We start from the raw sequence: 27,818 nt of genomic DNA, 5'->3' as shown, positions 1-27,818 counted from the left end.
GCTATGAGATGTATGTTTTCTATGGAAAACCAGACATATACTTCCATGGGCAAAACCATTGAGTGACCTGACTCTCAGATGAAGGAGAACTTCTGTGGACTAACAGCCAATGGCCCGTGGCCCATGAAGAGGTAGTTTCTCCGAACCCACTTCATTAGCCCAACCTTGTTCTGAATTCAGTCTAATCTAAAAGCTCAGTAGTAAATTAATTTCAGCATAATTTGTCCAGGCTTCTGTGCCAGGACTACAGAAGAACACTCTTTGGGTGAGTCTCTCCAGAAAGAGAGGCCACTTGATAAAAGATTTGCTAGAGGTGTGCTCCTCCCATTCACAGATAGACTGTGAGGTAAGGAAAAGCCTCCCTGCTCAGGTGGCAGACAGAGGGTGCATTGCAGGTTTCAGAAAGAGCAGTGAGTACCCACAGTTCACAGTGCGGGCATACCTTTTTTCCATTTTTTAGTGACCCTTGTGGGATCTGGCAGATGGATTGAATGACGACCCTCATGTGCTCGTTAGAGCTGCAGAGATGGGGAATGTCTCGGTTCCTTGAATCCTCAGGAGAATGGCCAGAAGTGAATCTCTGAGGTGGTTCTTTCTTCCCGAAAGGATGCAGGTCCCTAATTAAAAGTGAGGGTAACAACTAGACCTACTTTAAAAAAAAACAGCTTTATTGAACACTATGTACTATAAAATTCACCCTTTGAAATATATAGTTCAATGGATGTTAGTAAATTCACAGAGTTGTGTAACCATCCCCTCAATCCAGTTAGAGGATCTTTCCACCTTCCTGAAAACCTCACTCGTGCCTGCTGTGTTCTGTCGCTCTTGCCTCCTCTTCCCTGCCCAGGCAACCAATAATTGGTGGGACCAGGTCTGATAGATTTGCCTGTTCTTGACATTGCAAATAAATGGGAGCCTAAAATAGGCATTTCGCATAGGGCTGTCATTTAGCATAATGCCTTTGATGTTCCCCTGTGTTGTAGCACGCGTCCGTATTTCATTCCCTTCTGTTGTTGAGTGGTGTTCCATCATACCGATATACCCTAGTTCACATATCTATTCATTCGTCAGTTGATGAATTGTTTCCACTTTTTGGCTATTGCAAATACAAATGTTGGCTATATTTGTTTCCTTTGACGGTTGTGACAAATTCCTGCGAAGTTGGTGGCTTAAAAACAATAGAAATGTATGCTTTCACGGTCTGAAGACCAGAAGTCTAAGGGGAAGGTGTTGCTGGTCCGTATTCCTTCTAGAGGCTCCCATTCCTTGTTGCCTCCTCTGGTGGTAATGCCAGTCCCTGATGCAGCCCTTTCCTTCATCTCCACGTTGCCTTCTCTTCTGTACATCTCCCCAAACTCCCACTGACCCTCTCTCACCAAGATACATGGGTTTGCCTTCAGGGCCCACGCTGGTAAGCCAGAAAAAGGTCTTCCTCTGAAGATCCTTCACATACTCAAATGTTCGGCCACACACAGGTTCTAGAAATTTGATGTGGCTCTCTTCTGGGGGATTGTGTTTCTGCCTACTTCAGCAGTTGTGAGCATTCACATAAACTTGCTGCGTAGACGAGTTTTTATTTCTCTTCGTAGATAACTGGGAATGTCATTGCTGGGCCACAGTGGTAACTTACGTTTAGCTTTCTAAGTAATCATCCACCTATTTTCTGAAGAGACCAGGCCATTTTACATTTCTGCTCATGATGTCTGAGGGTTTCAGTCTCCACATTCTTACTGGTTGTCTGCCTTTTTGAAACTATAGCCCTTCTAGCGGGTGTGAAGTGTTACCTCATTGTGGTTTTAATTTGCATTTCCCTGATGACTAATGATGATGAGTATCTTTTCATGTGTCTTAGCCAGCTTATGATTCTTGGTAAAATGTCTCTTCAGAGCTCTTACCCGTCTTAAAATTGGGTTGTTGGGGCGCCTGGGTGGCTAAGTCATTAAGTGTCTGCCTTCAGATCAGGTCATGATCCCAGGGTCCTGGGATCGAATCCAGTATTGGCCTCCCTGCTCAGTAGGAAGCCTGCTTCTCCCTCTCCCACTACCCCTGCTTGCGTTCTCTCTCTCTCTTGTCTCTCTGTCAAATTAATAAGGAAAATCTTTAAAAATAAATAAATAAATAACTAGATAAATAAAATTAGGTTGTCTTTTTGAATTATAAAACTAAGCTTGTTTTTCATAATCTGTCCCAGTCTCTGCCAGTCTTAAGAATGTGGTGATTGAGGTGACCTTGATGAGGAGGTGCTGGGGCCATCCAGGTCCCCGGGATGCCTGGAACTGGGACAAGGCAGCCATGTCTGCAGGGCACCATGTCATTCTGTTCCTCCCAGGTAGATGGGACCCACAGTGCCTTTTGACTCCCAGTTACTGTGTCAGGGAAGCGAGGAGATGGCTTATTCTGTGTCTTAGAGATCATAACCTCAGTGGTGTTGTAGGCTGGCTGTTGTCTGATGAACAAGGGGACCGACCTAAAGAACCCCACAGCATATTCTCATTATAGCCTGTTTTTCTTTCTTTTTCTTTTTTAAAGATTTATTTATTTATGTTAGAGAGAGTGAGTGCGAGCAAGAGCATGAGAAGGGGGAGGGGCAGAGTGAGAGAGAGAACCCTGGAGCAGACTCCCCACTGAGTGTGGAGCCCAATGTGGGGCTCGATCCGAGGACTCTGAGATCATGAGCTGAGCCAAAGGCAGACACTTAACGACTGAGCCACCCAGGCGCCCCTTGCCTGTTTTTTTTTTTTTTTCTTTCATAACTCTTGCCACGATTTAAATTTAGTTGTCTCTGTAATATTTTACGTTGACTATCCTCCTCCTCCTCCGAGATCATTAAGAAGCCCTGGAAGGTCCCACATCTGTGTTTTGTCGCCACCACTGGTCTCTAACACCATATGCTGTAGGCAACCAGCCAGTTTTTGTCGGGTGGAAGAGTGACTGGGACATGCCAGTCATGGGGGTTGAGGAGGGTTCTCTGCTTTGCAGTGGGTGATTCACACGGAAGTACGAGACAGACGGTTGTATGTTAAATAAGTAATTCATGAGCCACCGCATGTGCTGCTCAGTGTCTCGTATTTTACCCACCACTGACACCATTTCCCCCCTGTATTCTCCTTTCCAGCGATCTATAACTACAACGCCTCTCAAGATGTGGAGCTCTCCTTGCAGATTGGAGACACGGTTCACATCCTGGAGATGTATGAGGGTAAGTCTGGATGGCCTTCTGCCAGTCGGGGAAGGGGAAAAACAGTGGGAGTTACTTATTAATGAGGCACTTAGAGCAAACATCAACATGCTTTACTTCCTGAGGTAGGACTTTAGGTTATACAGTTTCGTACCGAGGGCGATTTCAGAACAGCCTGTTGAATGGAGAGGTGCCCAGACGCCCGAAACTCAAAGTATACAAGTTGTTGAAGCCCAAGCATGGGATGCCGAAGGGTCCGCCGCAGGGCTGGCTTGGGACGAGCCATGTGGGACACCAGATTGGCTGTCGTGCCAAGGAGCAATGCTGATTAAGTGGCTTTTTCTACTCAGCACTAAATGTTGCCAGATTGGGGGAGAAATGAAGGAGAGACTTAGAGGTCTGAGATTCTTTCACAGAATTAGGTCAGGGCTACAGCCGATCCAGTAAAGCCCACTAAGTGTATTCTTGCAACGAGCTCGGGCCAGGGAGGTGGTTCTGGTTAACCTATTAGTGGACTGCAGGGTAGTACACAGGATTCCCAATGGTCTGAGAGGCATGCGTTGTGTCCCCCGCTCCCCCTGCCACATTCCACCCCACCCCAAGTTTTAGCTCCAACTCAAGCTCTCAGATTCCTAGCTGGACTCCTCCATGCATCCACATGTCAAATCCCTGAGTACAACAGACACGGACCCAGGCCACTAAAGTTGAAGGTCAAAGCAAAGACCAATTTTGAGGGCCCATTTATTCTCTCTGAAGATAGAGGCAGGAATGAGGTGGGACACTAGGCAGACTTTCCTCATAGAGTGAGGCTTGTCAGAATCAGGGTCTCTAGATTTTCAGGATCTGCACTCCCCTTCATCCCAGTAAGTGCTGGTGATGGTGGAATGGCAGAGGTGGTCACCAAGAACCTAATGTGGATTCCTAGGATGGGGAAGAAGGGTTGTGAAGCCGCGGGGCAGGAGAGGGGGGTGGGGCACAGGAAGCAGCGTTTGGCCATAGAAAAGCTAAGTCATTCTGCCCAATTGCACAGAAGAGTCTGTTACTCCTGCTGCCTCCCTTTATTTTTAGGCAGAGGGCAGGGGTTTGCTTCTCCCTTCCACACAAATCAAAGTACAATCCTGCAGCTCCAGGGGAAGGGAGAAGCAAGGGGGTGCTGTGTGGACCCTTCCCACTCTATGGTCTTTTCTGTTTTCATCCTCACCATCTCAGGTCCAGCCCAACAGCAATTCCATACAGTCCCTAAGTCTCTGAGGCACAAGGGACAATCCACTGTCGTCTCAACTCAGGACTCCTTTGCTTATTGAAGCCATAGTCCCCTCAAAACTTACTGGTCATACCTCTTTGTCAGGAGCCAAATTAATCCACTCTAGGGGCACCTGGGTAGCTCAAAGGGTTAAGCCTCTGCCTTTGGCTTAGGTCATGATCTCAGGGTCTTGGGATCGAGCCCCACATCGGGCTCTCTGCTCAGCGGAGAGCCTGCTTCTCTGCTACTTGTGATCTCTCTCTCTCTGTCAAATAAATAAATAAAGTCTTAAAAAAATTATTCCATTCTATTTAGCCTATCTGTGGGCCCACATTTTTGCATTGTACAGGTGAAAGGTTTACGTTTGATTTCTGTACCTTTTCTATATGGGCTTGAAAAGAATGTGTATTAAGATCATGGGGTGAGAGTTCTATAGATGACAATCAGGTTCTGATTTCTCCGTCTTTTTTTTCCCCCCGAAACACGTTTTTCTGCATTTTCCGTCCCTGTGAGAACCATTAACTCTTCCACCGTGCTTGCAGTCTACATCAGCAATGATTTACACTGATGTCAGTTTTTTGCTTTATATATTCTCAGACCTGTTTTTAGGTACATACAAGTTTAACTTTAGAATTGTTATATTAAGCAGTTTGAACTTTTAATTACTGTTTACTAAATCTCCTACCATTATCTTTGTCTGTAGTAATGATTTTTCCTTAGTCTACTTTCTCTGAAATTACAGCCAACTCAGTGGCAATCCAGTGATTCTCCTGGATCCATGAGGCCATCAGAAATGCTGCTCAGCCATTCAGGACACTTTTTTTTAAATTTGGCAGGTGCCCCAACAAGAAACAAGCCTCACATGCTGGTCTCATCTTTCTGGGTTTTGGTCTTTTTCAGATCTTGACCTCGTAATTCCCACTTTACCATGTTAGATTTTCAGTATGTGTGTACGTATATGTGTGTGTATGTGTGTGTTGGGTCGTTAAATTTTTCTAAGTGTACTGTGGAGTGTGGGAGGGAAGAGTGGAGAATTGACTGGAAATAAAGTAGGTGATGTCTTTTGAATACATTTTCAAAATTCTTTTTTTGGTCTCTATGTGACCCCAACATATTTTTTGAAATAGCTAACTGAAGCACTTTGTCCTCATAGGATTCATATCAATGACCATTTCATATTTGCATCCTCTCTGTACTTAACTGAGTAGTCTCCCAGTTGACCAATGAACATTCTGAAAGGTGGCACTCCTCTGGAGCAAGCTGATGGGGTCACAGAGCTTGGTTGAAGATAAATGGAATCAGAGACGCACAAGCACATCCATTTCAAGCTTGAGTCCAGAAGCCACAGTGCTCCTAGCGTTTCGCAGCTCATACAGCGGTAGGCTTGCCGGTGCTGGCGCCGCTGATAGACAGTCACACAGAAACCTGCCAGGTGATAGATGTTGTATCTTGAATATGATGATCCTGGTGCTCTTAGTCCTGACAGCAGGAAGCTGGTGTGCCTATTAATTGCTACCATAAAATACTGGGTGTGCCACTGGACCCTTTCATGTCAAAAAAAAAGGATTTCCGTGCCCATTCAGCAAAACTGCCATGTGTCAAGGTATGAATGGGCAGACTTAGAACATGAGCTTCCAGAGTTAATCTGCCACCACCAAGTGGCCTGTCAGTTTTACAGAGATTATTATGTTGGATTAAGTTTTTAAATAGTGCTTATTTTATGGGGTTAATTTTTTTTAACAGTGCCTGCCTTGCCAGATGCAGCGATAGGTTCTTCTGTCTCCTAAGTACTTCGAGTTCTTGGCTGGGTTCTCAGATTCCTTTATTATTTCAGGCAGTGCAGGACTGAGTGAGGGCAGGAGTCCTTTGCAAACATTAAACGCGGTGGAAATGCTGAGTAATAACTTGAGTTCTCTCCCTCTTCCCCCATCTCCTCTTTCCTTTAAAAAAATAAAAATAAACAGAATGGAAACACCCAAAGTACTGCCAGATGGAATTTAAGGCTAATGCTGGCACTATTTCATGGCATGAGGGATTTTGGGTCTTCCAGCTTCCTGTCGGATTTGGCTCCTGGGCTCCCCACCGCACGCTCTGCTCCGCCCCACCTTTGCGATATTCTCATACCAGACCCATGTGTGCTTTTTCCGGTGTGGACAGGAGTCTACCTTTCTGGAGCCCAGATATGGAAAATTTTCTTCTGCCCACAACCCACCACAGAATACCACTTAGAACTCTTCCTTTTGCTGTTTCCTGCCCTGTGGTCGAATGAATAATTACGAAAGTGGTAGCCCCTTGAAGGCAAAGCACGCTCCCCTTTCATTTCAGGGTCGGTGTCTAGCGTAGCACCTGGCGTAGAGGGGGTGTTCTGCAGAAGTCTGCTAGATGGTTGAAGATCAAATACGAGACCAAGGCAAGCCCGTTGCAAGGCAGGCTAGTGTGAAGAGTAAAAAGGGTAGGGGGCCATCTCCATAAAGCCCCAGATATTATAGGCAGAGCTATTCTCCTTCCATGAGGGAAATACAGGAGGCGCCAACATTTCCTTGTCCTTTGCAGACTACAGAAGGATTTGGTTATTGCATGAGGTTTTTTGCTTTTGTTTTTAATAACAGCTTCATTGAGATCTATTTCAAATACCATGCAATTTACCCATTTAAAGTGTACAATTCAATGGTTATTTACAAAGTACGCCATTCACAGAGTTGGGCAATCATCATCACTTTCTACTTTCAGAACATTTTCATTATCCCAGAAAGAAACCCTGTACCCATTTGGTGGTCATTATCCCCCGGCCTGGAGCAACCACCAACCTAATTTCTGTCTCTATAGATTTGCCGAGTCTAGACATTTCATGTAAATGGGATCATATAATATGTGGTCCTTTGTGACTAGCTTCTTCTACTTACTGTAGTGTTTTCAGGTTCATCATCCTTATAGCATGTTTCAGTACTTCCTATCTTTTTGCAGCTGAATAAAATCTGTTGTATGCTTATATCACATTTTATTTATCCATTCATCAGTTGATGGACATTTGGATTGTTTACACTTTTAACCTATTCTGAGTAATGCTGCCATAAACATTGATGTGTAAGTTTCTGTGTAGACATATGTTTTCTTTTCTCTTGGGTATGTTCCTAGAAATGGAATTGCTGGGTCATATAGTAGCTTTTATGGTTAACCTCTTGGGGAACTGCAGAACTACCGATTGCTTGAGTTTTGCCTCCAAAATAGACCAAATGAGTAAGCTGCTATCACTTATCACACATGTCTTTCTGTCGCCTTGCCCCCGAGCTTCATTTGTTACTAAAAAGAGGGGTAGGGAGGTAGAATTGACTGAGAAGCTAGATGCTGCTCATCTTTTGTAGGCGCTTGAGAATTATTTTCCTTCAGAGACTTTTTCAGGGAACAAAAGTCCTCAAGGACTGAAGCAAGTGTCCTCTCCTTTCTCCATCTTTGGCCCTAGCCAGCCTGTGGTCATTGCCATGTTTTTGCTGCTCACTAGCTCGTTTGTTCGTTCGTTCATTCTTTTTTTTTTTTTTTTTTTTTCTTTCCATGTCCTTGCTTCTTTAACCAGACAAGGGATTTGGTCATGAGACAGGTGTTCTCCATCTAGAATGTTCTTTCCTACCCCAGATCCATGGGCATGACTGAAAAATCACTGCTATCTGGAGATTCCAGTTGTGATCATTTATTCATTCAAAAACACTTGCTGAACAAGTATTCTGCTCTTAATATGTGCCAGGTACATTTATTGAGCCCAAGAGATGTTCTAGGCACTGAGGTCACCTGAGTGATGAAACAGCAAGGTTCCTGTTCTTATAAGGTTTTTATTCAAGTGAGGGCTAGACAAAAACAAGTGACCAAAGTAAGTAAACAAAACAATTCAGATGCTTAAAAGTGCCAGGAGGCAAAAGGGCTGGTATTACCAGGCCCAGAAGAAGACATGAGTGATTGCACAGGGAGTGGAGGGATAAGGCAGAAGGACTACTTCAGCTCAGATGGTTTTGGCCCTGTCAAGGGTAACTGTCCTGGGCAGGACACTTAAACTTGTTTTGTGTCATGGTCATTGCTTCTAAAATTGGGTTACTTTTTGAACTGAAAGTGATTAAATGAAAGTGCTCTGAAAAATAAGGTTACAGCATTCCTTCTTTCATTAAGCTCACGTCTCCTGTGATTAACCAGATTCCAGTCATAAGTAATTTAATGCCCAGGGTCTGCTGTTCCGCCAATGGGTACTGGTTTCTTGCGTTTGATTCCCATCCATTGGTTAACTCGCTTTCAGCTCCATGAACTACTCACAAGCTCAAGAGAGAGGGTGGATGGTATTAACAGTGATTTCTGGGGGTAAGCATAATACAGTTGGCCATAACAAAATGAGATAATGTCTCAAAGGCGTTCCAAGCTCTACAGAAGCAGGCACAGCATAAAGCTTTGTACAGTTTTAGTGTAATATGTAAGGACCCAAAGGATAGCACAAATGATTATGTTAGAACCAGATGAAACACGTAATCTTGAAAAGTTGAAATAAAAAGAAGCATTTGTGTATATACAGGAGGTTCCTAGTATACTCATGTGATTTCTTCTATATAGAACGAGTCTGATTTTAAAATGCACCTTAATCAAGAAATCCATTCCCTGATAATAAAGGAAATTAATAAGGATTATGACTTGAGCTGTACTTATCTCGAATCTTTATAAAGCAGCCCCCCCCCCTTTTTTTTTTCCCGGTGAGCAAGTATAGTGGGAGGTCTTATGGCAGATAGGTAGAGTTACCTGGCCCTGGATTTTGTCCATGGTTGACAAAACTTTGTTTAACAGAAGCATGGAAAAGAAGAGAGTGCTTTTGAACTTGTTTCATGCAGAGGCTTAATCATCTCTCTGAGATGTGCTCATTGGACCTGTATTGGACCATCTGACAAAGTAGGGTCTTACTGAACTCTTTCAGAATGTCTGAGTCAACAAGATAGGTTGTAACATCCTATGGTCCTGTAGAACAGCTACCCTACCCGGTAGCCTTGACATTCCTTGATCGTATTGCTTTTCTTTGCCTTCTCTCTTTGGTCAGCCGTACCCAATGGTCATAGACGACAAAGAAATCAGAACTAATGTTTAAAAAATCATTTCTAAACAGCATGTATAAAGTTTTACTGGGTATAAGCTGAGATACGGCTTTTGATGTGTTTGTAACTTTCATTTACTTTTGTTACCCCATTAGTCAGGATTGTTGAAAGTTTATTGTAATTCAGAATCCATAGCCTCACCATTTTCTAGTTATAAAAACAACTGCCTTTCGCAAACATCAATGGCAGCAAGCCCAACAGCTTGGATTTTATGATAAGGACTGCGTGCGAACATTCTGGCACCAGCCTGGAAAGCAAATGAGGCCGTGTGGCATTTTGTTGAGTGTGCCGGTCACTTCCCACATCTGTTTGACCTTTACCTTAAGTACTGCTTGTCAGCTCCCTGCTACTGGGGACATATGTTCCCGAGATGTATTTTTCAAAAGAGGAGTGTGGCAGCAGGAGTGTGTTTACAGAAAAGCTAATTAAAAAGTAGAGCCGGTAAGAAGTCTTCTCACAGATTTAAGCTTACGGAAAGGAGAATGCCTTTTCTTATTCTTCCTTTTGAGATATGTTTGGATATGCTTCTAAAATGCCATCTTAAAATGACTGTTCTTTGTATATGAGGCAGACATGGGATCTTCTAGGGTTGGGGTCAGAACCTTTTTTCTGATTGGTGCCTTTGTTCAGTTACTTTGCCATGAACTGGCACTTGGAGTTGGCCCATGTGAACGGCTGCGCACACATCTAAGGAGGCAAACTCAGCCTGAGAGTAAAGACATTTTGGGGGATGCTCTGGAGGAATGTTCTCATGAGCTTTTGGTGTCCCATAAGTTTTGGTCTCCAAAGGATCCTGGGGGGATCAAGGGGCCAAGGAGGTGGCAAAGCTATGAGCTGGCTCCTTCTATCCCATGCATACGTAACCACTCGGGCTCCCTTCAGACCTCTGAATGTGGGGGCCATTCACATTATTTGGTGTAGAACTTTGATCAAAAATGCCTTAGGTGTCTTATCTCCAGTGGGAAACATGGTGCAACAAACCATCATAGGGCTAGGTACGACCCAGTGAGGGACTAGTGTAAGGAGAAAGTCCTAGAGAGAAGTTCAAGATCGATTGCGGGCAAACAGGAATAGGGTTTTTCTCCTCTTGCTTATATCTGGAGAGAGAAGATTAATGTATGCCTCTACTTTGCTCGTCATAATGTGAGAGCAATTTATGATCTCAAAAAGCATATAAGGGGACTTGGGCATTTTATTCAGCCCGCGGAAGCAAATCATTCAATACAAAGCATCGTAGAAAGCCTGAGCATGCTGCCTAAAAACCTAAATGTTGCCAGTGCGTCTTAGAAGCGCAGAGAACTTTGGTTCTTTCTCTGGCCTCACCTCCCTGTGTGACCAGCTACACAGAGCTGTGGCGGGGACAAGAGGGAAGGATGCTTGTCATAGATGGATTATTCTTCACACCCTTACGTTCTCCGTGTCTGTGTCCAGCATTTGTCATCTGGGCAGTATTAAATTCATGTGCACATAACCTTGACAACAGCTATATGAGCTTTTCAACGACGGCACTGAGTACTTCAGTCCATCTTCTCAATGGCCAGGAGTAATCGACACTAAATTCCTAACCTCCAACGCTTGCTTAGCACTCACCAGGATAGACAGAAGAGTCTGTCCTTGTAGTTGGAACTGAAGGAATGGAAGGGGGTGGGTGTTTGAATTAGTTCTTCCTGCCATATTCATTGCCCACTGAATGTCAAGTCTTTGGGTAACTTTGGAGTTCTTTTTTTTTTTTGGGCTGCATTCAGCCAAAAATCTGCTCAGGACCTGAGTTACTCAGCACTATTTTCTCAGTTATTCTAGCCATTGTCATATACTTTTTCTGTCCCCCAAGCTCTTTTCTTCTACTTTTACTTGGTATGGTTCCCTTAAAGTCATCTTGTCTATGGTTTTCTTGGGGGCAGGGAACTTACCTTGGAAGATAGAATATGTCTTATCAGGTGCTACGGGTCTGGAGTAAAGCTTCCCCTTCTTTGCCTGGTACCCCAGCTGCCTTGTGTACACTTGGCTTTGTTCATCAGTAACTTGAGAATAATTTTAGGGAGGTTTTTCTCCTTCTTCCAGGAAGCACAGACACATTCCTTACAAAGCAGAGAAAAGAGAACTTCCGTCTGCCATCATTAGTCCAGGAACCAGATGATGGCCCTCGAAGTGGGAGAGAGTCCCTGGATTATGTCACTGGTACCCTCAGTTCCAAATCTGTCTGGCATTTTACTCTCCTCTGTGTGCCAGGCACTGAGCTGAGGGCTTTCATGTACCGAATCTTAGCTCTTACAATCATGGGAGAGCGGAGTTCCCAATGCTCTTTTAGTAAACATGAAAATCAGGTTCAGAAACCTGAAAACTTCACCCAGCCGTTAAATGGTAGAGCTGTGATTATCACCATGGTCCTTTGGAATCAAAGTAGAATCTGCTTTCCACATTTCAAGGCCTTTGAAGAAATGATGCTTCTCTATTTTGGACCTAACCTATAGTGTTCCAAAGAGGGTGAGGTTCCTTTGCTTTTGAAGTAGCTGTCAGACAAGCTTCCCACCACCCCGAATGTGTCTGTGTTGGGGTGAGCTCTTTCTGAACTTCCTCCCCCCCCTCCACCCCTGGCTCATCCACACTGGCTGGCTAATCTGGCCGGGGGGTCTCCTCGCTGCTTTCTAAGCCCACTGTGTTCTTGTGCCCCCTGCACCCCCAGGATCCATGTGCCTCATCTCTCCCCCTACTCCCGCCTGTTTTCAAGGGCTGGTGTTCTCTGAGCAGGTAGGCACATCTGTTCCAGGGGAGCAGAGCACCCTGGAGAGGAATATCCCCCACCCGGATATATGGGCCCCCTCCCCTGAGCCCTCACACTCCAGATCAAAATTACTGAGGGGCTGGGCTACTGTGTGTCCAGCTCCCTTAGGTGTGACAGGCAGGTCAGAGAAGGAAAAGTGAGCAGAGAGGTCTCTGGCAGGGTCTCTGATAGCCACAACTTGAAGCAGTCTCCTTCCCCCATGTTTGTGGCAGCAAGTGCCCAGCTGGTGTCCCTGATGGTGCCTTCCTGCCTGTGTTAGTCCAGAACGCATTGGCATTGAACCCAGCGATCTGTGGCTCCCACAGTCTCGGGAGGTCCCATGTGATTCACGTTCATGCCCTTGCTGTGGATCCTTCGCTACTTGGCCTTGTGCTGTCGTTACCACCACTGGGTCTCCACCTGTGTTTCTGCCACTGTTGATGTTGTCACACCCCTGACAGCATCTCCTTGCCTCTGTCTGGGTTCTCAGAGTGGCACCCAGTGGTTCAGTACCAGGGTCCATAAGTACAGCTTTGCCCTTTCATTTTGAGGATGCATTCCACGGAGGAACACAAAGCAGATTTCTAAGTGGCCCAGACTGACGGAGTCTGGGGCCAGCGCCATCCGTGTCACGCGCGCTCCAGGCTAAGGCATGTGTGCTTCCAGTGCTTCCGCATGGGCTGTTTCGTATCTTGCTAGGGCCTCCATTCTCCCTTCAGAAAGTAAGGCTGCCGTGTGCATGCCCTTTACCATCATGTCCTCCTCAGGAGGCTTAGACGGTCGCCAGAGAAAAGCAGCCTGCCCTGCAGTTCTAGAAATCCTGGGTAACTGGCTGTGCAGGTTTGTCTTTCCTCACTTGTGTCTCTGTTCCACCAGGGATCAGATTAGAAATTCTCTGGGATCAGGAGTTGGGGTTTAAACTCTCAAATTGCTGGGGGCTCCATAGAGCCTAGCATAGATCTTTATAAAAATGGGCCCTGAAATATTTCTCGCCTGATGAACTCATTCCTCACTCACAAACCTGCATCCCTCTCTTGTCCATCTTGCAAATTGGATGATAAAACCAGTCTTAATGGTGAATTGCAGTGAAACTATACGCTGTGTCCTGGCATTTCAGCTCTCTGGAACTAGTTGGATAAGCTAGAGACATGTGTCACAGAGGAGGGCAGTTAGAGCCAATAGCAAGACGCCTGACTGCTGGCAGGATTACCTTGCTTTAAAAAAGATGAAGAGGGGCGCCTGGGTGGCTCAGTGGGTTAAAGCCTCTGCCTTCTGCTCGGGTCATGATCCCAGCGTCCTGGGATCGAGCCCCGCATCGGGCTCTCTGCTCGGCGGGGAGCCTGCTTCCTCCTCTCTCTCTGCCTGCCTCTCTGCTTACTTGTGGTCTCTGTCTGTCAAATAAATAAATAAAATCTTTAAAAAAAAAAAAAAAGATGAAGAAAAAAGCCTCATCCAGTTAATACAGTGGGAGTTGGCACACCTGAGTGATGATGTTGATTAAACTAGAGGAAATTTTATTTCCCCCGTGTCACTGAGCTGCAGGGTGTCTGTGAAGCCAAGAGATGTTTCCTCCTTTCGCAGTAGCCATTTGGATGTGTCCTCTCTCTGTCCTGCCAACTGTACTGCCCCTACCCCCACCCTGGACCAGGTCCTCCTGCCTCTCTCGGGAGGTGTTTGCTGCTTGAAAGGAGAGGTGTCCTGCTGTTACCGTCTCTGGTAGGCAACCAGGAGAGCTTCAGCATTTTTAGCTGTGGAGTGATGAGGTAACAAGACGTAGGGGAAAAGTAGAATGTTTTTGTGGAAGGAAATTGAAGCCACAAACACCTTAATAACTTGAACAGTTGAAGAGATGGGAGTCCCACGGAGCGGGAGAGCCCAGAGCCAGACCCTTGCCTTTCAGATGAATCTTCTTCATAAGGAGTGATCCCTCCTCTTCTCTGGACATTCTGGCCTCTGGGCCGGTGCTCAGGTCCCACCCAGCTCTGCCCACTGGGCACAGGAGCCCAGAGGGAGAGAGGGGTCTCTGGGACCCTGCTGTCAGATCGTGCTTTGGAGGTGCGGGTTTTATCATACAGCCTTTGCACGATCTGTTCTGCCTGTGACCACCAGCTGGCAGGACGTTCTCTTTCACATTGATGAACTCATTTAAACTTTATGGCTTGCCTCCTGTATTCCAGGCCCCTTTCGTATTCCCTCAAGAAATAAAATGAAAGATGGAAACCTCATCTCTTTTTTTTCCATGTACTTGGCATGGGTGTTTCCTATTGGTTGGATTCCATGGCCAAGCTTCCTTCCCATGAGAGGCAAGGCCTTTGCACTGGGCAAATATTTCATTCACTGCATGGCTGTGGAGGCAGGTGGTGGAAGGCAAATTGTGATGAACCGGCGCTAGAGCCCTGTGTTTGCCTTCCCAGCGTTGATAGTAAGTCACTGTTTGACTTTGCACAACCTTTCCAATTCCCTGGCTATGTTTCCTCTTTCTTAAGTAAGGGTGTTAGATTGGGGGGGGGGGGGGAGTCTGAGTTCCTTTGGAGCTCACACTTGTGACATCCATCTTTGTATCATAAAGGCACAAAACTGAGCTCAGATGTTTAACTGGGAAGACTGGTTTGTGTCCCAAAAAGGTATGAAAGAATAGAATCATCTTTTACTATCTTTGCATCTTTTTCCTTTCTGCCTTTGAACTTACTTTCAGAAGCACTGATGAGGCTGGTGGGAACGCAGGCTGGCACAGCCACTCTGGAAAACAGTCGGGAGGCTCCTCAAAAAGTTAAAAATAGAGCCACCTATGACCCAGCGATTACACTACTAGGTGTTTACCCCAAAGGTACAAATGTAGTGATCTGAAGGGGAACCTGCACCCCAGTGTTATAGCAGCAATGTCCACAATAGCCAAACTGTGGAAAGAGCCCAGATGTCCATCAGCAGATGAATGGATAAAGAAGATGGGGCATATAATCATAATGGAATAATGGAATATTACTCAGCCATTAAAAAAGAAATCTTGCCATTTGCAGCAACATGGATGGAACTAGAGGGTATTAGACTCAGCGAAATAAATTGATCAAAGACAATTATATGATTTCACTAGTATGTGAAATTTAAGAAACAACAGAGGAGCATAGGGGAAAGGAGGGAAAAATTAAACAAGATGAAACCGGAGAGGGAGAAAAACCATAAGACTCTTAGTCATAGGAAACAAACTGAGGGTTGCTGGAGGGATGGGGGTGGAGGGATCGTGTAACTGGGTGACCAGGCACTCAGGAGGGCATGTATTGTAATGAGCACTGGGTGTTATATACGACTGATGAATCACTGACTGATATATTAATTAACTGAACTCAGATTAAAAAATTAGAAACACCAGCGAGATGCCCAGTGCATTTGGACTGTGAGCATCCCGTAGTTGGAGAACAAGGTTCCAACACCTGAGCTGTTTGTCTGTCCTCCGAGGAGTTTGCACCCAGCTGTTTCTGCTCACCAGCTTGCCTGGTGGGCCCTGAGCCAACTTTTTGAGGGACATTCACTTGGGGATGGGAGGGTAGGCTTTGGCCATGGGAACCAGCCAGAGGAACCTGACAGGGTTTCCTGACCCACAGGGGATGGACCTTTGACCTTAGCCTAATTTACTATCAGACCAGTGACACTTACAGGAAAACAACAGGATCTAGCACCTGCTCTTCCTCTATGGCTCTTCTCGGCCCTTCCCCTCCCTCACCCTGTGGTGCACGTAACCAGTGGCTCCCTCTCTGTTTCTTGCCTTTAACTCCTGGCAGGTCAACAGTATCACAATGTTGTGAATGTACTTAGTGCCACTGAACTGAACACTTAACAATGGTTAAAATAGGGGCGCCTAGGTGGCTGAGAGGGTTAAAGCCTCTGCCTTGGGCTCAGATCATGATCCCAGAGTCCTGGGATCAAGCCCCGCATCAGGCTCTCTGCTCAGCAGGGAGCCTGCTTCCTCCTCTCTCTCTGCCTGCCTTTCTGCCTGCTTGTGATCTCTGTCTGTGAAATAAATAAAGTCTTTAAAAAATAGTATATTTTATGTATATTTTTCAACACAGGAACGATTTATTGTTCTGGGGGTGGGACTAATTTCTTGTGGGACTGTGAAACGAGGAGAGCTTTTCCGAAACTCTCTGTGACTTACACGTCTAAATAATGCTTTCATGGTTCAGAAACTCTTGAGTCCCCCTCAGTAATTGCCTTCGGAGTCTTTAGCACATTCATAATTCTCCCTTTGTGCGCCAGTGTCTTCAAGTCTGCCTCTTAGAAGCTCTTTGTATTCAATTATTTGTTTATAGCTCTGTTTCCTTCCTTCTTGAAGACAGGGTCTGGCCCGCTGGTGTGCGGTGAGTGTTTTTATCTATAATAAATGAATGACCACATTAGTGATGTAAATCCCTGGCTCCAGTAGCTCCTCCAAGACAGTCTCTAACCACACGCTCTGAAGGAGCCACCCCCACCCATCCCTCGCCCGCCGTCCTCTCCTTCCTTAATACCTTTTAGCCCCACTGGCAGTTACTCTGTTTATTTGCTGGGTGTTTACAGGTACGTGGTTTTTTTCTTCCCGCGATAAAGCAAGACTTGGAAGGATGGAGACACTGTATGTCTTGCTTGCTTGGCATCTTTCTGTTGAATGAATCAATGAATCTCCAAACTGTGATTGATCTTTTGGAAATAGCAAAACTCCTTCAGATTAGCGAGGGATAATGTCTTAAGGAGGCAGAGTAAAAAGTAAAAATGAAGGAGAAATGGTCCTGTGATTTTTCACACACAGCTCACGCTGGTTTCAGAGGCAGTTTCAGGCAAAAATATTTAGTAATATTTGAGCAATGTCATGATCATGGGATTCTGTATCACCTTGAAGGGCTTACTTTGTAATACTTATATGATCGTATGAAATTTCATTTGGCTTTTCAGAGTTGTGAAAAAATACTCTTATCTTAGGTATTCAGTTCACTGAATTTTGACAAATGAATGCCCCCCCTGTGCCTAATACTCCAGTCGAGATACAGAACATTTCCCTTGCCCCAAGAAGCTACCCACTGCATTCTTCTACACAGTTCTCACCCCCAAAAGCAACTACTGCTCCAAGGAAGGTCACCATGCATTGGTTTTCCTGCTTTTCAACTTTATATAAATGAAATTATGCATGTCTGTTGTGTTTGGATTGTTTCATTCACGTGATGTTTTTTAGGATCATCAATGATGTTGCTTATGACTGTAGTTCATTCCTTTTCATCACTGAGTAATACCCTAGTATGTGAATATACCACCGTTTGTTGATACTCCTGTTGATGGACATTTTGATGGGTTCCAGTTTTTGGCTATTAATAAGAAAGCTTCGATACACAATCTTGTTTGTTTGTTTGTTTGTTTAAAGATTTTATTTATTTATTTGAGAGAGAGAGACAGTGAGAGAGAGCATGAGCAAGAAGGTCAGAGAGAGAAGCAGACTCCCCATGGAGCTGGGAGCCCGATGCAGGACTCAATCCCGGGACTCCTGGATCATGATCTGAGCCGAAGGCAGTCGTCCAGCCAACTGAGCCACCCAGGCATCCCTCGATACACAATCTTGTAACGTATTTTTACGGATGTATGTTTTTACTGATCCCCCCCCCCCATTATTTATTTATTTATTAGAGAGAGACAGAGATAGCAACAGAGTTCAACAGCAAGTGAGGGAGAAGCAGGGTCCCCACTGAGCAGAGAGCCCTATGATGCGGGCTCAAGGTGGGTTCTGGGATTATGACTTGAGCTGAAGGCAGATGCTTAACGACTGAGCCACCCACTTGCCCCAGATCTTTATTTTTTATTTTTTTATTAGAGCAAGAGAGAAAAACCAAGCATAGTGGAGGATCAGAGAGAGGAGGAGAAGCAAACTTCCTGCTGAGCAGAGAACCTGATATGGGGCTCAGTCCCAGGATCCTGGGATCATGACTTGAGCCAAAGGCAGATGCTTAACCAACTGGTCCACCGAGGTGCCTAGTTTTTATAGATCTTGGGTGCATACTTAGAAATGGGGTATTGCTAGGTCATAGGTCATATGTATATTCTTGTGGTGGTTTTGTTTTGCTTTTTAATTTAAATTTTGCTAGTTAACATATGGTGCATGTATGTTTGATCTTATGTGAAACTACCAGCAATGTGAGAGAATTCTAATTGCCCGTGTCCGCACCACCTCTTGGCAGAGTCCGTCTTTTTACCTTTAGCCATTCAAGTGGTTGTAGAGTATATCTCATCCAGAAACAAATATTACTTACATTGAGATGAATTCACCCTATTTAGCATACAGATTTTGACTAACGCACGCAATCATGAAATGCCACCACAAGGTAGAGAATGATTTTGTCAAAAGCCCCAGATTTTCCCCTGTCCCCTGTATCAACCTCACACCAACCTCAGCCTTGATCTGTTTTCTTTCCCTATAATTTTGGCTTTTCTGGTCCTGGCTTACCAGGACTTATTAGCTATATTTTTTGCCTTAATTTTCAGAGTTATCATTATATGCATATCATTGTTGTGGTACATGCTTTTTCATTTCTAGGGCACCTGGGTGACTCAGTTGGTTAAGCAACTGCTTTCAGCTCAGGTCATGATCCTGGAGTCCCAGGATCAAGTCCCACATCGGGCCCTCTGCTCAGCAGGGAGTCGGCTTCTCCCTCTGCCCCTCGCCCCTCTCATGCACTCTCTCTCCAATAAATAAAATCTTAAAAAAAAAAAAAATCGTGCTTCTATTACTTGATATTTCCGTTTTCATTTATTAACTGCTTCTTAGGAAAGGTAAGGATTTAGCGCTCTTATAATTCTGACCAGCCACAGATATACCTAGCTGTATCTGGTAGAGACCTCCCACTATAAATACATTATTATTTTTTAGAATATTATTTAGATTACTGAGTCTATGTAGTAGAAGCAGCAGATGCTGTGGAACCTACCTTCATTCTTTTTTTTTTTTTTTTAAAGATTTTATTTGTTTATTTGACAGACAGAGATCACAGTAGACAGAGAGGCAGGCAGAGAGAGAGGGGGAAGCAGGCTCCCTGCTGAGCAGAAAGCCTGATGCGGGACTCGATCTCAGGACCCTGAGATCATGACCTGAGCCGAAGGCAGCTGCTTAACCCACTGAGCCACCCAGGCGCCCCGGAACGTACCTTCATTCTATTTTCTGTCTTGAATAATGTTTTTCTAGAGGTGTTAATTCTTCTTTTCTTCATTCTCTGTGGACTTACTTCTTTTTCATGTCCAGATTTTCTAATAGAAGTGTTTACCTCCTTCTCATATGTTCAGACAAAGGAGGTAATTTCACAGTTCCACTTGCTTTCTTGGATTTCTTCTTCGTGGAGTCCTCTGCCCTCCTGTTCCATCTGGGACTGGTCACTCTCCGGACACTTGCATAGCTGCTTTTCTGAGCTCTCTCCATCATCATCTGTCTCAGGGTCAAAAACAATAAAAACCAGTAGGTATCAGCAGAGCCAAGGATAATGTGCATGTGTGTATAAGTATGGGTTAACACATGATTCATTTTGACCAGTCTGCCTGTTTAAGGAGTCATGTGTGCACATGGGGACCTTCAAGTCCAGTCCAGCATCTTTCCCTTTCTTAAAACTCTGTCCTGTGGGGCGCCTGAGTGGCTCAGTGGGTTAAGCTGCTGCCTTCGGCTCGGGTCATGGTCTCAGGGTCCTGGGATCGAGTCCCGCATCGGGCTCTCTGCTCAGCAGGGAGCCTGCTTCCCCCTCTCTGCTGCCTCTCTGTCTACTGTGATCTCTGTCTGTCAAATAAACAAATAAAATCTTTAAAAGAAAAAAAAAAAAAACTCTGTCCTGTGACAGTAAGAAACCTGGCTTCCAGGATAATAATATTTACTTATTTCATCAGGTCCTCAGCATGTAACCAGTCTCTGTCTTCATGACCACACCTCCTCCCACATGGACACCCTCCTCAGCCTGTTCTCTCTCTGACAGCTCCGGTCATCCCACCGTCCCCCACCCCCAGGTCGTGGTTGTGGATGCCCTTCTCATCACCCTTTTCCTGTGGACCCCCCCATCTCCCATGGATGCCCATCTTGTTCTGCCTGGCTCTGACACACCATGCCAGTCTGGCCCCCTGTGTGGATGCCCTCCCCACCACCTTTGCAAATGCCTTAGTTGCCGTGTCCCACCTAACGGATCAGGGCTCAGTTGTTCAGGAAGGGGAGGAGATGGGCCAAGACACAGCTCTGGATTCTGTCTTCCATCCCCCAGTGCTTTCCTTTTTTCAGTCTTCCTATCCTGGAAGAGTTATTTCTGGCCATCCATTTGCTTAAACCGGAGGTCTGAATGCCCTTGAATATTTGCATTTGGGGTGGGGGTGGGAGGGCTGGATCTCAGGGTCCTGAGATCTTGACCTGAGCTGAAAACAGATGCTTAACCAATGGATTGGGCCACCCAGGCGCCCCAGTGATTGGATATTTGTGTTTATTCCAAAATGTTCATCACAATAAGGCTAGTTAACATACATTAGCTTACACAGTTACAAAATTCTTTTTCCTTGTAATGAGCAGTTTTAAGAATTACTCTCTTAGCAACTTTCAAATATATGCAACAGGATTATTATCTGTGGTTGCCATGGTGTACATGACATCCTCGTGACGTCATTATTTTATAACTAGAAGTTTGTACCTTTTGCTCCCTTTCCCCCATTTTGCCCTCACCTCCACCCCCTGCCTCTGGCAACCACCAATCTGTTCTGTGAATCTGTGGTCTTAAAACTCACTCCTTGAGACTGACGTTTCACCTAAATCCAGGCAAGACTGGCCCTCTGCACTCACCATCCCCCACTGTTCTCTTTATTTCAAATAATGTACTAATTTTAAAAAGCAGCCGAGATTCCCCCCAGCTCACACTACTTACTGATTGTAGTTGCTTGTTTGATAGAGCCTTCGCTGTCTCTTTGTATCGTGATGCATTTGGAAGCCTTAAAAGCATACCATATTTAACTATAATGATCCTGTTTTAAATATTGGGATCAGTTGGAACCCGTGTTCTTTCTCAAATTCCTTGCAGTTATTAGCAGTCGAATTTATGGGGTCCCAAGAGTATATGACTGAAACTCCAGAGATAGATACTCTTCTGCTAGTACCTAATGCCAAGCAAGATGAACGTTTTAGAGATTCAGTGTGGTAATTTTATGCCTTTAGATATGGGTTTTACACAAACCACAATTCTAGAGGAGACTTAGGAGGTAAAGAAAAAAAAATTTTTTTTTTTTTTCAAAAATGACAGGTTTCGGAAGCATAATTCTGTGATGAATGGCTGTGCAAAAATACTGTTTATGCAAGTACAGAGACTTTTTCTCTGACAGTGGAGCAAAGTCCAAACTGTTACATCTTGGTTTTGTAGGACACAGGGAGTTGGAAACTGCTTGGAAAAGACCATTGTTTCTCAGCTTGCCTGACCCTCCTCCACCCCAGGAGGAGCCTGAAGCCAGTCATTCCTGCAAAGGCTCTTCCTGGGGCAGCTGAACTTGCCAGCCATGTCTGGCTTGGTATTCTTCTTACACCTGACACTCTCCTGCACTTTGGCCTCTGAAATTGGGAGTAATGTTTCCTGTTCAAATACCTTTTTCTCAACCGTGGGCCTTGATAAAAACTTGCAATGATTTTACAGCATAGTATCCTATTCTTTTCCTGATATTTAAAAAAAGAAAAAGGAAATAGCAAAATTCTTTAAATTTTGAATACTGACAGTTTAAAAATTTGTGAAAGTATTCTTTTTTTTTTTAAGATTTTATTTATTTATTTGAGAGAGATTTATTGAGAGAGATCACAGGCAGGCAGAGAGAGGAGGAAGCAGGCTCCCTGCTGAGCAGAGAGCCTGATTTTGGGGGGGGGGGGTTGGATCCCAGGACTCCTAGTTCATGACCTGAGCCGAAGGCATAGGCTTAACCCTCTGGGCCACCCAGGCGCCCCTGTGAAAGTGTTCTTAAATTTTTGTTCAAGGTACATTCAACTTTCTTCTTGTAACATATCCAGAATAGGTTATGTGTCTCTTTTCTGGATGATTTCATGTAGAACAAATTACAAGACGGTTCTAGAACCTTATTGGCAGATGCCTGAAGTTTCTAGTAGGTGATCAATAAATGTTTAATATAAGTTATCTGTTTATGGATTGATTAAATTGTATACTCCCTTTACCAGATAAAGGGTGGAAAAGCATCCATAGGTGTATGTGTATTTATTGAAATTTTTATAAAGAAATTGAAGGCTTTAAAAAAAAAAAAAAGAAATTGAAGGCTTTTTTTTTTTTTTTTTTAAGATTTTATTCATTTATTCATGAGAGATAGAAAGGGAGGCAGAAGTAGAAGCAGGCCCCCTGCTTGAGCAGGGAGCCTGATGTGGGACTCAATCCCAGGACCCCGGGACCATGACCTGGGCCAAAGGCAGTTGCTCAAGCGTCTGAGCCACCCAGGTGCCTGTGGAAGTTGAAGGCTTTTTTTAAAGCCTCATCAAGCCAACAAAATTTTTTTTATTGTCAGGGATGTGAATAGCATTGCCAAGAATTGTTCTAAATATTCTTTTATTATTTGTTTATTTCAACTCTTTTAGGTGCAAATATTTTATAAGATTTGCCATTCCAGTTTAAAATTCTTCCAGAAGAGTGGTTCCTTACCTGAGAATTTAGATAAGAGAGAGACTATAAATTATTTTAAAGTATTTATTTTCATAGTATAGGGTGATTTGTAGAATGTATATATATATGGATGAAAGACCTTCATTCATGCAAAAACGTTTAGTAAATATCTAAGGTATTAAAATATTAAGAGATTGAGCTGCCTTCTGTCTAGTTTGTTGGTTGGTTTGTTCTGTCCTTTCTCCAGAGGAGCAGAGATGAAACGTGGTTCTATGTGAATTTTAAATCCTTTACCTATGAGGAGAATTAAGCCCCAAAATAGATCTAGATTTCAATTGTGTACTCAACCAAAATATACGTATTCTAATTAGTCTGCTAATTGCCTCTTGGATTCCATCCCAGCATTCCAGTAGAGTAAGAGGATGCATTTTGCTCCTATCTTTATATTATCTCAGATAACATAAAAGATTGTGTTTTCTTATTCCCCCGCAGGTTGGTACAGAGGATATACCCTCCAGAATAAATCTAAAAAGGTACGGTTTCTCATTTACTTTTTGAATTTGAATCTGCCTGCTAGCTTTGTGTTATGCTACCTGGGCCCATTTTCTGCTCGTTGCTGCCTCTAGACCTAGTTTGTGTTCTGTGGGATGGCTGTTGTTTAGATCTGACAACAAATTCTCTGACCTCAATGTGTGTAAAATCGCACAAGTCCCGTGGACCCCTTTTCCCACCAGCCAACTTAAGGGGTAAGGCCAGAGTTGAATTCACTCCCCAGGTAGGGCACTCGAAGCACTTGCAGGCTTGCCGCTCCCTGCCCCTGGAGCTCAGCAGGGCTATAACGCGAAAGGGTGTTCTTGTTGGCTCTCCTTTAGGGGAACCCATGCTGCTGCTTGGTTCTTTAGCTCCCCAGTGCCAACATCCCAGAACTAAAGCATCTCCCCATTTCTACTTGAGTCCATCCTTTGTTATAAAGTGATAAGCCAGAGTAGTAGTTTTGAAACTGAACCTCACAGCCAATCCCAGTAATAATACATCATGAAATCACCATCAGGGATTATTAATCACCATCTTCCAAAAATTGAAACTCCGAAAAGTAGAAAAGAAAGTAGAAAATGGAATGCCGTGAAAAATACTGTCCATGAAACTTTTGTGTGAGGTGGGTATTTTTTAATGTATTTAAAATTACATTTTATGCATAGTTAAGGACTCGGTTGCCATGAAAATGTATCTTGTCATGGGCAGAGAGTTTGAAAACTAACTGACCCTAGCAGGTTCTTCCACCCCATGCCAAAACTACTCATCATCAAGTTAAAGAAAATCTGTTAGTTACGTTAATACCCCCTCAGTTAATTTTAGGTCAGGTCAGGCCTTTTCCTTTGACGCTGCATTCTGGGGCAGCGAGGCCTGTCAGCACTTTGTTTTGAAAGAGAAATGGGGTTGATAGGACCATCACTTTTCACAGTTCGTTCACATGCAGAATAGCTAATTAGGAGAGGGGTAAGAGAAACATATTAGAATTTATCAAGAAGTGAGAGAAACACAGACACACACACACACACACACACATACACACCAAAACCCACAGTTCTTGTTTTTCAAGCATGGCATGAGATACAAGTAATCTGAGCACACAACTCTTGAAAGAGCTCAGGGCCCAGAGAAACCCCTTTCTACAAGGTTGTAGTCATTAGAAATCAGCATTGTTTGGATCAAGTTTTCTATATATTTGGATCTGGAGTCACTATTTTGCACATTTACATGTCCACACATGCAGTTTGTTAACATTGACAATTTGAAAATCTACCAAAATAAAGGAGTGTTTGCTTGTCACGTGAGTATCAACTCCCACAGTTTGGTCTTTTATCCCTCCCCAAATCTTAATGCTGAATTTTTCTACCCACGGTTCAATTCCTACATTTTCCCACCTGTTTTCATTTCCAACTTAACTACTTTGATTTGATCTCTTGGTAACTTCAATTTCTCCAGACCTTCAAATAGTGACCGAGGACAAGGACATCCTGGCATGAATAAGAGCGTAGTGAGATAAAAGGCTTTCTTTATTTTAGGATCCTTGTCTGTGGTTTATAGATACTCCTGGTTAGCCCTATCTTTGTTTATTTACTCATAATTATAGAAATGATAAGTTATTTCGAAGCATGATTGGAGCTAACCATTTAGAAGTTCTGAATTCTTTTTTAAATATTTTATTTATTTATTTGACAGACAGAGATCACAAGTAGGCAGAGAGGCAGGCAGAGAGAGAGGTGGAAGCAGGCTCCCCACTGAGCAGAGAGCCCCATGAGGGGCTCCATCCCAGGACCCTGGGATCATGACCTGAGCCGAAGGCAGAGGCTCAACCCACTGAGCCACCCAGGCGCCCCAGAAGTTCTGAATTTATTAAAGAGCAAGAAGACTTATTCCATTTCCCAGTCTGCTAAAAAAAAAAAAAAAAAGTCAACTTAAAAAAATGAACAAAACCCCATTCTCAGGTAAGATCACATGAACTTAAAGAACAAACACAATTCTTTGATTTTTAACTGGTGATTGTGAATCATGTTGAAACAAGGTCCCTGGCCACACTTTTCCATTTCAGAGAGCTACGGTATGTAAGGATTCTTTTCGCATATAGACCTCGGTTTCTAAGGCATCCTGTGATGTCCTAATAGATCAGAATCTATCTAGCTCACACCCTTGTTGTTGGCTTTGAAAAGGAAATAGCATGCTCCCTGAGTTTGTTTTAGTTTTGTTTTCATTTCTTTAAAACCCTTACTTAAACTTGAAATCTCACCCTTAAGAAGAATTATTTCAGGAAGAACTTCTTTTAGTTCTTGATAATTCAACTTTGTAATTCAATGAAATGATAGTACTAACAAGGATGTTGCTTTTACTTGTTGATTTTTAAGTTGAAATATCTTCTGGTGGAGAGTAGCAGGAAGCATCAAGGGAATTTAGATTCAGTCATCATGAATTATGTTCAGCTTTGACACCCTTTCATTAAGAGATCCAGCCTGTTTGAAATCCTCTCCTAATGCTGTTTTTTCCTGCATTTGCCGGTCTTTGGGGGAGGAGCTATTTGAAAGGCCTGTTATTTTAATGGAAATTTTTGGTGTCAGTTATCATCAGACCTCACCATTTAGAGTGGTGATAAAATGCGCTAGTGGTTTTACGAATTGGAGAAGCCCAGAGCTTTGCAGAAACTGATTATTGATTCTGGCAGGATTGTGGAAGTGTGGATAAGGGCAATATCTAGAAAGTGGTTAGATATTTTTTTTTGCTCGAGTGAGTAGGTTGCATTGAGAAAGGAGAATCAAAATTGAGATAAGCTATAAATTAGTAATCTATCCCCCAGGTTTTTCCTGCCTTTCTGTGTGTCAGATGGAAAGAAGGAAAGAAAACTTCTCCAAGGCTCAGATTTACTAGAGCAGTTAAATGGATGTAAGTGGACATATGTTGTCATGGAGGGATGGGGCCTGCAAGTAACAGGGAGGTAATGGAACAAAATAAATACTCTCTTAAGATGAAAGTCCTCATGTCTGTACATTCAGTATAAATTATCTGCTTGGGTGTTACAGCATAAGACCTTTATATTTCAAATGCTTCTATCTTGGATTTCTCCTAATTATTGAGAGACTAGTAATCAGATTACAAAGGCACAAAAATTTTAATTCGTCCTTTACCTTCTTGATGAGAAAAGTTTTCTGCAAGGATATTCCCTGGGATAAGCAGTGTTACCTCTTATTTTAACCTCCAAGTGTGGCTTCTAATTAGAGCTACTGCTTTAAGTGGCTCATTATTTACCAAGTGTCCACTCCCCATTCCTTCCCAAGCCCATCCCTGGCCATGCCCATTCTACTTTCTGTCTCTATGGATTTAACCACTCTAGATCTCTCCTACAAGTGGAATCATAACAGTATTTGTCCTTTTGTGTCTGGATTACTTCACTTAGCATCATATCCTCAAGGTGAGTTCTGGACGATCAAGTCTGGTTCTCTACCAAGATGGCAGTCAACAAGACATTTACCTCCAGATGGACAGAAGAAACATCCAAAGTTCCTTAGACACCCTAAGCACAGATCTGGAGCTTCAGAACATCAGAAATTAGGCCCCACAGGAATTATACCTACATTTGAATTTTTGTTTAACTGTTTGATCAGTTTTCCAAAATCACTTTGAATCCTGCCCCTGTAATGAAAAAGGTCAGTGTCATCTTGTCTCTCTGTGTGTTCTGGGTCTTATCAGTAACAGATCAGCATAGTACTTTCTGATTTACACACCGCATGCATACCCCTTTCTCAAAGTGAAGAGGGGAAGGTAATGTACTTTTTTGGGGGGGAGAGGTTCTTTCTGCCTGGCTGGAAAGGACAGTCATTTTGCTTTCAACTCAGGCAGTGACAAGATCTACCCTGTCATCACCAAGGTTGGGAGCAGCTCAGTCTCAGATTTTCTTTCTGTTTCCTGTTTTATTGGCAAAGGGCTAAGATGGAGAAAGAAGAGTTTGAGATAAATAGAGCACATGAAGCCGGACACAAGACTGACGCCAGTAGAAGTGAACTAGTTTTCTGTCTCTGGACGGATTAAGGATCACTGCGTACACACACATCTTTGACTCAGCCCCCATGTAGGAAGATCTTCCTTTCCCACCTTTGTGGTCAGTCCCCCAACAGAGAATGCGCACAGGGTCTCACTGACCTCCGCAGGTGCAGGGCTAGGAGCAGTCAAACCAGTGGTACCCGGTAAATAGGCTCTTCTCCTCCCTCTGCTGGTCTGGCCTGCAGAGTACCCTAAAACAAAGAACAGCAGTGCCTTTTCCCCATGGCGTTGCCTCCATTTATCCGTGAGCGTATCACACAGGGAAACACCAGAAGCCATTGGCATCAGGAAAACTCAGATCCATGACTTGCTTTCT

The 27,818-nt window shown here is 43.9% G+C and overlaps 1 protein-coding gene across 3 annotated transcripts in view; it reads left to right on the top strand.

Moving 5' to 3' along the window:
• DOCK5 (dedicator of cytokinesis 5) overlaps positions 1-27,818 on the top strand; it is a 212,618-nt gene that overhangs the window by 57,866 nt on the left and 126,934 nt on the right. For all 3 annotated transcript variants that reach the window (XM_059177750.1, XM_059177759.1, XM_059177769.1), the window contains exons 2-3: positions 3,116-3,199; positions 23,405-23,445. In XM_059177750.1, coding sequence (XP_059033733.1) covers positions 3,116-3,199; positions 23,405-23,445 — 125 coding nt within the window. The remainder of the gene's footprint in view (positions 1-3,115; positions 3,200-23,404; positions 23,446-27,818) is intronic.

Source organism: Mustela lutreola, chromosome 1 (assembly GCF_030435805.1).
Source record: "Mustela lutreola isolate mMusLut2 chromosome 1, mMusLut2.pri, whole genome shotgun sequence".
In the NCBI taxonomy this organism is placed as follows: Eukaryota; Metazoa; Chordata; class Mammalia; order Carnivora; family Mustelidae; genus Mustela; species Mustela lutreola.
This window is presented reverse-complemented; position numbering and strand designations above follow the sequence as displayed.